Raw genomic sequence first — 10,064 nt, 5'->3', positions numbered from 1 at the left:
CTGGTCTCGAACTCACAGAGATCCGCCTGCCTCTGCCTCCCAAGTGCTGGGATTAAAGGCGTGCGCCACCACCGCCCGGCCCTAGGGTATATTTTCTTTAAGTCTGAGCAAGAATAATAATAAGCTTTTCCTAACAAATCTTTGTTTCCTAACAAATCAAGATTTTGGAAAATAGTGAATTAATTTACACAATTTCGTGCTATTTAAAGACTTGGTTTACTTAAAATATGATAGAAAATAATTACCATGATCTCTGAAAGTAGGATGGGTGATATAGGTTGAGTAATTTAAGTAATGAAGGAACAAAATCATGTAGACTGGTAAATAGCTGAACAATTTCTCATTGCCGATTCTGAAGTCTATCAATGTGTTGGAAATAGACATCAATTTATCATATATTGCTGAACTATAGAAAAACTAAGAGAAGAAATGTTTAGGAACTAATGAAACAGTACTCCAAAGAATGGGGCTAAGATTTATGATTAAAACTATGGCAGCAGACAATTGTCTAAGAGCAGATGCAAATATTTTCTCCTCTTTTGGTTAGGAAGCAATATTCCCAGAGTGGTTCCATTTCTAAAACATCCTTCTCATACTATCTCCTTCTCTGATCTCAACGTTATGTGGTACTGCCACGGTTCTGGCATGACCCTCTCTTACCCTACTCTCTTCCTTGGAACCCTGGCCTTTCCTAAAGTTTTTTCCTAATCTATTTTACAGCATTAAAAAGCTTATGTATCAGGTAGCTTTCCAAAACACAATGGCATTGAGCAGACAAAAGTTCTTTATCCACCCAGATTCACAGAGTCTGAGAATACTTGGGCTAAAATAAAACACCACTTTTCAGAGATGATTAATGGACAGCCTGGTCAAATTCGAAGCTTCTTGATAAAACTTTATAAATGGAACTACTCCATCAACAGGCAAAGTGTAACCAAAATCTGTCTAGATGGATAGTGCATAATTCTGCATAGGACTCTGTTTAGTAAATGCATCACTGTATATGTCAGGAATCTTACTCCAATAAAGGAACAAAGATTTTTTTTTTAAATTATTATCTTACTTCTCTGCCCAGTTGCATATCTGGATATTTCTATCAGTCTGTCAACTAATTCATAAAACAGCTAAAACCATAAATCTCATCTATATATCTATTCAAACTAATTCTTTTGCTGGGCGGTGGTGGCGCACGCCTTTAATCCCAGCACTTGGGAGGCAGAGGCAGGCGGATCTCTGTGAGTTCGAGACCAGCCTGGTCTACAGAGCTAGTTCCAGGACAGGCTCCAAAGCCACAGAGAAACCCTGTCTCGAAAAACCAAAACCAAAACCAAAACCAAAAAAACTAATTCTTTTACTAATACATCCTACAATATGTGCGTTCCCTCAGTCAACTGGGTTTTGAACACTCTGGAGTTGTTTGAGTGCTTCCTTATAATCCACAAGCTGTAAAATCTTTTTTTTTTTTAAATCATACTTTTTTTTGTTCAATCGAGTTTTTCTTCTGTTAGTATATTATACAAATAATCAAATTCAACTATTGTTTTTTACATGTATGTGTGTGTATGTATATATTTCCACACATGTATGTAAGCCCTACATATTCTCAGTGGTCCATAGTACCATTCCTCTAACTAGATTGCTTCTTTCCCTCAGTTTTCTAGTTCTAAAATACCAATTTCTACTCTCTCAACTAAGAAAGCTACCTCACTCCAACTTTCCTTGTAAAGTGGAAAGTGCCTGGATATTATAAAGGGCCATCGTTTTCAATTATGTGATAATGATTTTATCTTTTCCCAAAGACCAAGTTCATTAGAAGTTTTGAATTTTATAATCTTGATTTTCCTGATATTATAGGAATCAATAAATTTGTGTCAAATAATGGCATCTGACCACTTTCCTTATTAATTTACATTTAAATATTCCTGCTACCATAAGAACAAGCTAACACCAAGGAAATAAATCATATATCCCTTGTAATTGCTTAGCACTTCCTGACTAAATTTAACCAATTTCTTCATGAAGACAAAACACTCCAAATGTTTATCCATAAGGCAAATCCTTAAAAGCAGTCTGGTTTCCTCTCTTTAGTCTTCTCTCTAGCACTTCCGTATCTTACTGACAGACATTTAAGTAAACTGTCTGTTGTAATTCTTACATTAAGCTTTCATAGACAAAAACTCTTAATGATGCTTGATTCCCAGTGATTATTGAGACAGATTTCTAAACTAATTCTGTAGATTTAAGAAGACCAAGAATGAACACAATTTTTAAAAGGTAGTTGAAATTTAGCATCACTAAAATGATAGCTAGTATGTGAGAATACCACAAAAAATGACTTCACAATAATAAAAGCTCTTATAGAATGAATCATTTAAGATATATATGGGGCTGGTTATCTCTGAGCTATCAGTATCACTCTCCTCGTATTTCTCATCACTTCCACGGACTTTCCTGAGGACTCTGCAACTGACAAGTGAGGGAAGGAACACAACAACTTTGATGGCACCTAAAAGACTTGAGTAGCTTCAATTTCAGTACGTGGTGATGAAAACCCTGGAGAGCTGAGAAAAGATTATCTGAATATAGACAAAGGCAATCTGGCTATTGAAAAACCTCTCAAATTACTAATTCTAACTTAAATATAGGACAAACTGGTAAATTAATAAAGGTAAATAAATAAAGGAGAACTGGTAAGTTAATGAGGAATAGCATATTAGTAATTTATAATTTGACTATAAAGATACTTGATAAATTGAAAGTATACTGGAAGGAGAAAAAGGTTTCAGTCCTTAAAATTGGGTACAAGCATGGACATTCAGATAGTCAAACATGATTAATGAAAGCTGGTTTAAAAGCTATCCCCAGGAACAGAGCAATGCCTCAATGGTTAAAAGCACTTCAGCTATTCCAGAGGACCCGTTTGGTTCCTAGCACCCAGGGAACTGGATGGCTCACAACCAGCTGTTACTCCAGCTCCAGATTTGATGCCCTTTTCTGGCCTCCATAGTAGCATACCCCCCACTCCCCACTCCCAATAAAAATAAGCCTTAAAAAGTCTACCCCACTGATGGGCAAACTTATGCTTCAATATATGTAGATAACACAAATCATATACAGGAGTTATGGCTTCCTAAACCAACGATTCTCAACCTGTGGGTGGCAACCTCTTTGGGGCTGCATGTCAGATATTTACATTCTGATTCATAACAGTAGCAAAGTTATAGTTGTGAAGGATCAATGAAAAAAATCTTATGGTTGGGGGTCACTACAACATGAGGAACTATATTAAAGGGTTGCAGCATTAGGAAGGTTGAGGACCACTGTCCTAAATTCTTGAATAGTTCTATTTAACAAGAGAATTATCTTTGTAAAATACTTATTTGGCAAATCAATTGTTAACAAAAAACAAACAAAACAACAACACAAAAACACATCACAAACCCCCAAATTTACAATATCCAAAATAAGGCTATTTAGTGAGATCCAAAACAAAGCCAAAAGTTATAATTAACATTTTAAAAGCAGTATTATTCTGTTAGGAATAAACAGAACCACAGTGCTTTCTCAGTATCAGTTAACAAGTCTGTATTTGCCAAATAAAGCTGTATAAACTGTTCTGTTAGAACTAATAAAGCCCATCACTCCTCATTTGTGTGTGTGTCTATCACTTCCCCCATCTTAATAATAAGGCAAGGCCTCCTAATGATTCTGGACCTTGTTGATTGGCTAGACTGGGTAGACCAGCAGGCCAGTGAAATTCTGGAATTGTCCTGTTGTCACCTTCTAGTGTCTGGACTGGAAAAAACTACATTGTTTTTTCTCTTTTATATAGGTGATAGGGATCTAAATTCAGGTCTAGTGCCTTTTTCCCAGTCCAGAAATATATTTTTAACCTATGAAAAACTAACAGATACAGAATTTGCCTCATTTCTGAGATGCTAAAAGTGTTTGGTATCTACTAAAAAGAACAAGTATTTAGCTGTAACAACAAATTGTGACCAAGTAACTTCTATGGTTGTCCTACAATGAAACCACTTTAATATTAGACCAAAATTATAGAAAATAAAGATTAAACTTTCCACAACGTATTAATGAAAATAATATATCATTTATACTGACATGATAGCTTATGAAAGCTAGATATTACAAATAATTAAACTGCACTTAAAGCTACTTATCATATTCAAATAGAGTACTATATTTCCTTTGTATTGAGGAAAAGTATAAGGCATACCTCAAGTACTATTTACATGATTAAAACTTCGTTTCATACTATAATCTAGTTATGTATTTCTCTATAATACTTTATACTGTTAGAACAAAACTAATTTCAACTTGATTATATACACAGCATTACAAATTTTAAAACTTCCTGTTCATAAACTATCTAAAATAATTTTTGGTTAAGTAAGAAACAAAACATCTAAAAGATACAAAGTATTAGAAAATATCTTTTGAGTTATACACACAAACAAATCAAGCCAAAATGAAAAGAAAGCTTTACTATTTACTATTAACGCAATGCAGACCATGTCTTAATATGACATGTACAGGCACTTAGCAACAATCTTTTCTAATGAAAGAGGTAGAGTGGAGTCTATTAGTGTTATCCAAAAGTATGCCAGATGACACAAATGCGTTGCCAGGCAGAGTTAAAAGAATCTAACAAGCTTTGTGGGAATTTAAGAAACACTGTGCTCAACTCCTATTAATTAAATACAGAATGATGGATTGCTAATAAATATTCAGCGAAATAACTGAACAAAGCATATACTATTTAAAAATGTGTGTTAAGCAGAAAGATAAACCAAAGTATCTTTTGCCAAAAGTGAAATCAAAGAGTTTTTTTTGTTTTGTTTTAAGTGAAAAATAAGACCTAAACAGTATCTCTATGAAAAAGCAACCTGTTTGGGGGGGTCTTACAAATTGTTTTATAGATATACAAAATTCTAGCAAGCAAATGTGGTGACAATTTCTTGTCAAAATTAGTGATAATTTTGTTACTCAGGTCTTGTCCCTCTTCCAGTTTAATTTTTGAATGGTATTTTGTTTTGTTATAAATCCTACAAAACAGCACAAAAATAAGGTTTATTTAACAGAAAAATGTTTTGCCTTAAAATATATGAAGCGACTATTTCAAGACAATGGAATATGTAATCCTTAAAAATAGATATAGCATGCACAGAATGCAATAAAATTAAAAAGCACATTTATGTTCTATAGAAAATAGTCTTTTTGGTTTATTTTGCTGCTTTGTCCCATGCTAGATTCCATGTGATTTCCCCCCTTTAACAAAAGTCAGTTTTATGCAAAGCAATTCATGCATACACTTTTGCATGTATGCATTCCATATCAAGTAATCATACCTATCCCAGAGGCTCTTTGATTCCTGAAACGTGTTCAAATGGAACGCTTGGTAGAAAGCAGTTGAAGGATTCCTGTGAGATCCAAGAATCAAATGGAAATGAAGTTGAGAATGTACAGTATATTCAGTACTTATAAAAAATGGAAGATTTTAGATTCTCATACAGTGTAACCACTTAAATTTGAAAAAGGAAAAACATTGGATTGCTTAAAACAATGCTTTTTAAAGCACACAAAATTCAGAAACCACAGTAATTCAGATTCAAAAATTTAAAAGAATAAACAGATAAAGTTAAATACTAGCATTCAAATGTGTGTATATATACATAAAATTAACCAGAGCCTATCAACACCATGTTGTAGTGATGCCTTAATGATCTTCTATGGTTCTAGCTGTTGTTCTCCTGTAGCATATCCACATACAACACTAAGCTATAGCTTTCTAGGATTTGTTAAAAAGTGAAGGGTTAATGCTGAATAATAAACAGTTCTTCTTGGTTGGACTTGATACTACATTTCCACTTTTCAGTTTATTTGTGTGTAGTTTCTCTAGGCTAGTGGTAGGGGGAACAATGTGATTGTAGGGAAGCATTCCAATTTCTTGCATGAGTATAACGCCCCCTTTAAAGGGGAAACTGTATCATTCATTCCTACTATCTATGGTCAACACCACAGAACTCTAACTAACTAATGAGCTCATGTAGGCTAACTCCAGTATGTACAATTGACCCCATGTGTCAGGAATGATTTCTCAAGGAGCTAAGCTTTTGACTAACCTGGTTCCTAACTGTTTCCACTCATTAAGCATAATTCTAATGTCTTCCTCACCATCCACCTGTACTTTAGGGGCTAGCATGTGCCTGTCGTATCACTTAAAAAATCCTTACCTCAGGGCTAACGAAGATGGCTCAGTGTTTGAGAGCATATCTGCTCTTGCTGAGGACCCAAGTTTAGTTCCTAGTACCCACTCATAACTGCCTAGGACTTCAACTCCACAGATTCTGATATCAAATCAATCATCCACTCAATCAACCAAACTTTCTTCTCTGAGGCCACAAGAAAAAAAACAAACAAACCCAATCTTTGATTCATGGTAGGAAGTAAGAACAGCAGTAAAAAATATACTATATACCCAATGCTATTCAAACTGCTTTACATTATTGCCTCAAATTTCTACAACACCCCCACCTAAAGGAGTAAGAGGTAACTCCCCAAATGTCAGAGTAGGTAGCCTAATTTTATGCTTTTTAACCACTATATTAAACACACCAGAGTCAAAACCTGACTTCTCGAGCTCTATGTTCTTTTAAACAACACAGTTATTAAATAGTTAAACATGATTAAGTAATACTATAGTTTTATTTAGCCTTTGTCTAATAGTTGAAGACTGTAACCATATCTAAATCTTTTGGGTACAGCCAATGCTCAATTGCTATTATGTTATTAAAGAATAATCTTCAGATGCTTTTCTGAAACCTTACTAGGTGCCTTAAGAAAGGCTGCTGGATAACAGGACAGGAAACAAAAACCTGCTTCTGGGGCTTGAGAGGTAAGTGGTTGAGCAGTTAAGAACATTTCTTACTCCTGCAGAACCTAGCACAGATTTCAGGTAGCTCACAACTCCCTGTACCTCCAGCTCTAGGAGATCTAATACCCTCTCGTGGCCTCCACGGACACTGGCACACACAGCACACGTCCACACAAACACCACGGACACTGACACACACAGCACACATCCACACAAACACCACGGACACTGGCACACACAGCACACATCCACACAAACACATGCATATGCAAGTAAATGAAAAAAATACAACTAAGCCTTAAAATTATTCATAAAGTTGACTGCAACAGCAATCAAATATCAACAATCATCAAACTAAAAACAAGAGAATCATGACTTCAAAACCTGAATTAAGCCAAGCTGTGTTGGATGCATAGCCCTTTTTCATACTGCATTTTAGATTTTTTTTTTTTTTACATTTTAGATTTTTATCCAGTAGATATCACTTTCGATAAACTAGAAAAGGCACAGACACTGGGTAACAGAGAATCACCAAAGTAGCAGAAAAAGTACAAAGTAGTTAAAAAACTAGGACTTTTTAACAATATAAAGTTTTTGTTGCTTTCCTTACTCTATTTTCTTTCTAGTCTTTAAACCCTTTTTCCTACCTTTTTCTTTTGATTGGCTAAGGCAATCAAAAGCACAGGTTAGATCTGCCAACAACAAAGTTTAAGAGGAATCTAACATCTTCTAACTTTAGTTAGGCTACCTTTTCCCACTGTACTTCAAAATCAAGTCAGCCAAGTAAGATAAAAGGCAAATGAACCGAAAACCTAATTTGGCTCCTCCCACCATCAACTAAATCAGGTTTGTCCAGGACCATGTGAGCACTGGATGGCTATTCCTTATATTGTTTAGGAACTTGAACTTTAATGGAAAGACTCAAAGTTGGAAGGAGAAAACTAACAGAGTAAACTTTGAAGTTAGTCCCTAGTTTGGAATTAAAAATACTTTATAAAGAGCATTTAAAATGAAATCTATTAGCCGGGCGGTGGTGGCGCACGCCTTTAATCCCAGCACTCGGGAGGCAGAGGCAGGTGGATCTCTGTGAGTTCGAGACCAGCCTGGTCTACAGAGCTAGTTCCAGGACAGGCTCCAAAGCCACAGAGAAACCCTGTCTCGAAAAACCAAAAAAAAAAAAAAAAAAAAAATGAAATCTATTCAGAGGGATGACATTTTAAAGAACTTCCGATATTTTGACTTTGGAAATATCTATATTAATTTGAAGCAAATTCACCTGCTAAACAAAATGGCTTCAAATAAAGTTTTATGAAATGCCATTTTTTTCAATGTAATGACACAGTATTTCTCAAATATAAAATAAAAAATTATCTACTGTTAATAGTAAACCTCAGGATATGAGAATGATCTATGAAATAAAGTACAATAAGGGGAGAAAAAGATATATTTTACTCAGTGGTTTTGAAAAATGTCTACAAACAAGAAAACAGCATTTTCATTTAGATGACTGCAATAAATTCAATATAAACTACAGTTTATTCTTCTAAGAATTGCTTTACTTAGAGTAGTAGTTTATATTCACTTCAAACAAGCTGTTAGGAATCTGGTTTCAAATGTGATTTCTTGCAAAAGAGAATATATAGTCAAAAATGCAAAGTTTAAAATGATATCAATTATAACTTGGTGCTATCAAGTTTCACTTAGCACTGAAATGATCTTATTAACAGAGCTTTCCTTGGGACCTCAGCAGCCTCAATTTCTTTGTCATTCTCAAGTAATTGTTAATTGTGCCCACTAGTATTTACAAATGGCTTTTCTTTATCTATTCCCTGGCTTCATACACTAGTCTGTCACATTAATTTCCCAGCACATGAAAACAGTATGCCAGAAAGTGACAAACACATAGAATACATATCCACTTGCTTTAGCAAGACATTCTATTTATAGGGCAACTACAGTAGGGAGAAGAAACACACCTGCATACCCTACATCTCAAAATAAACCTAAAGTGTTGGTAAAGCTTAAAGGGAAACATATGTGAGCCTCAACTCAACAAAAACCTCTTTTCTAACTCCACTTTTAAGATTTAAATAGAAATCAGACAAATAAATATCAACAAGGGCCATTCCAAATTTATGTGTGGATTTTAAGTATCTGTAAGTATCTTTCAGGTAAACAGTCACAACATAACCATCAGTGACTACAGTAATTTTCCTTTCTTCCCACATCATTCATTGTTTGCTAAGCAATAAAGCAAAGGAGCACTGGCTTTGGAGTGGCAGACCTAAGTGTTTATATTTTATCATGTTTCCTTAATCCACAAAGGAGAATAAAAATCTTGCTTACAAGTTGCTGTAAAGATCAAATGAGATAATGTTTATATAGGGTTTGACACAATTAAGCTTAATTTTATGTTGTACAAAATTCAGCTTTTGGTAGAGAATCTTAGCAGGCATTAAGTATCTCATCACTGTTATGGTAATGTTGAAGCAAATGAAATACTTAAATTTTGAGCTAGGTGTACCAAACTATTTAGTACATTCTACCACATAACAATTCTGACTTCTGGGCCCCAGTGAAGACCTCCATGCAAAACATAACTTAATCATACTTTAATGTATAATACAATAATTACTGAAATTATTGAAGTAAATTGTAAGATAAACACTACTTTAGCAATAAAAGCTTCAAGAAATGCTTTTAAGTAGAAATTATAAAGTTAATGTAAGAATCTAAATTTACTGTGGTATTAAGCCCTTCACTTCCTGTCAAGTTAATCAAAATTTCCCAAGTGTGACAGTCTCACTCTTCAATTCATTACACAAGCTGCCACTTCTCTGAGCTTAGCAAGTCATTTCTCTTATCAGTGATCTAATGTGAATGGCCCATTTAATTAAAACTCAGTCCAAAAGTCACCCTCAGAAGAACGCACAAATGATACATTGATTCTGAAGACAGGAAGTGGGTGGCTGGGGAACAAATGTAAGAAGTTTTCAATTTATTCCGGTTTGGATATTTTAAGTTCTGAACTACATACACACATGTATATGCAAAGACAGTGTCTGAACAGACGTCATCAGTCTATATTAGGAAATCAAATTTCTTTTTTTTTTTTTTTTTTTTTTTTGTGGTTTTTCGAGACAGGGTGAGCAACAGTGTCTGCTTTGAGGAG

The 10,064-nt window shown here is 34.6% G+C and overlaps 1 protein-coding gene across 4 annotated transcripts in view; it reads right to left on the bottom strand.

Moving 5' to 3' along the window:
- The window catches only part of Tsc22d2 (TSC22 domain family member 2), a 56,445-nt gene that overhangs the window by 37,251 nt on the left and 9,130 nt on the right, over positions 1–10,064 (bottom strand). For 2 of the 4 annotated variants that reach the window (XR_003377045.1, XM_005344013.3), the window contains exon 2: positions 5,367–5,438. The exons of the other annotated variants lie outside the window; for them this stretch is intronic. Coding sequence is in view for 1 of the 2 variants with exons in the window: in XM_005344013.3 (XP_005344070.1) it covers positions 5,367–5,438 (72 nt within the window). In the remaining variant the exon portion in view is untranslated. The remainder of the gene's footprint in view (positions 1–5,366; positions 5,439–10,064) is intronic. 4 annotated transcript variants of the gene reach the window in all.

Source organism: Microtus ochrogaster, chromosome 1 (genome assembly GCF_000317375.1).
Source record: "Microtus ochrogaster isolate Prairie Vole_2 chromosome 1, MicOch1.0, whole genome shotgun sequence".
Classification (NCBI taxonomy): Eukaryota; Metazoa; Chordata; class Mammalia; order Rodentia; family Cricetidae; genus Microtus; species Microtus ochrogaster.
Note: the sequence above shows the minus strand (reverse complement) of the source record. Positions and strands in the feature narration are given on the sequence as shown.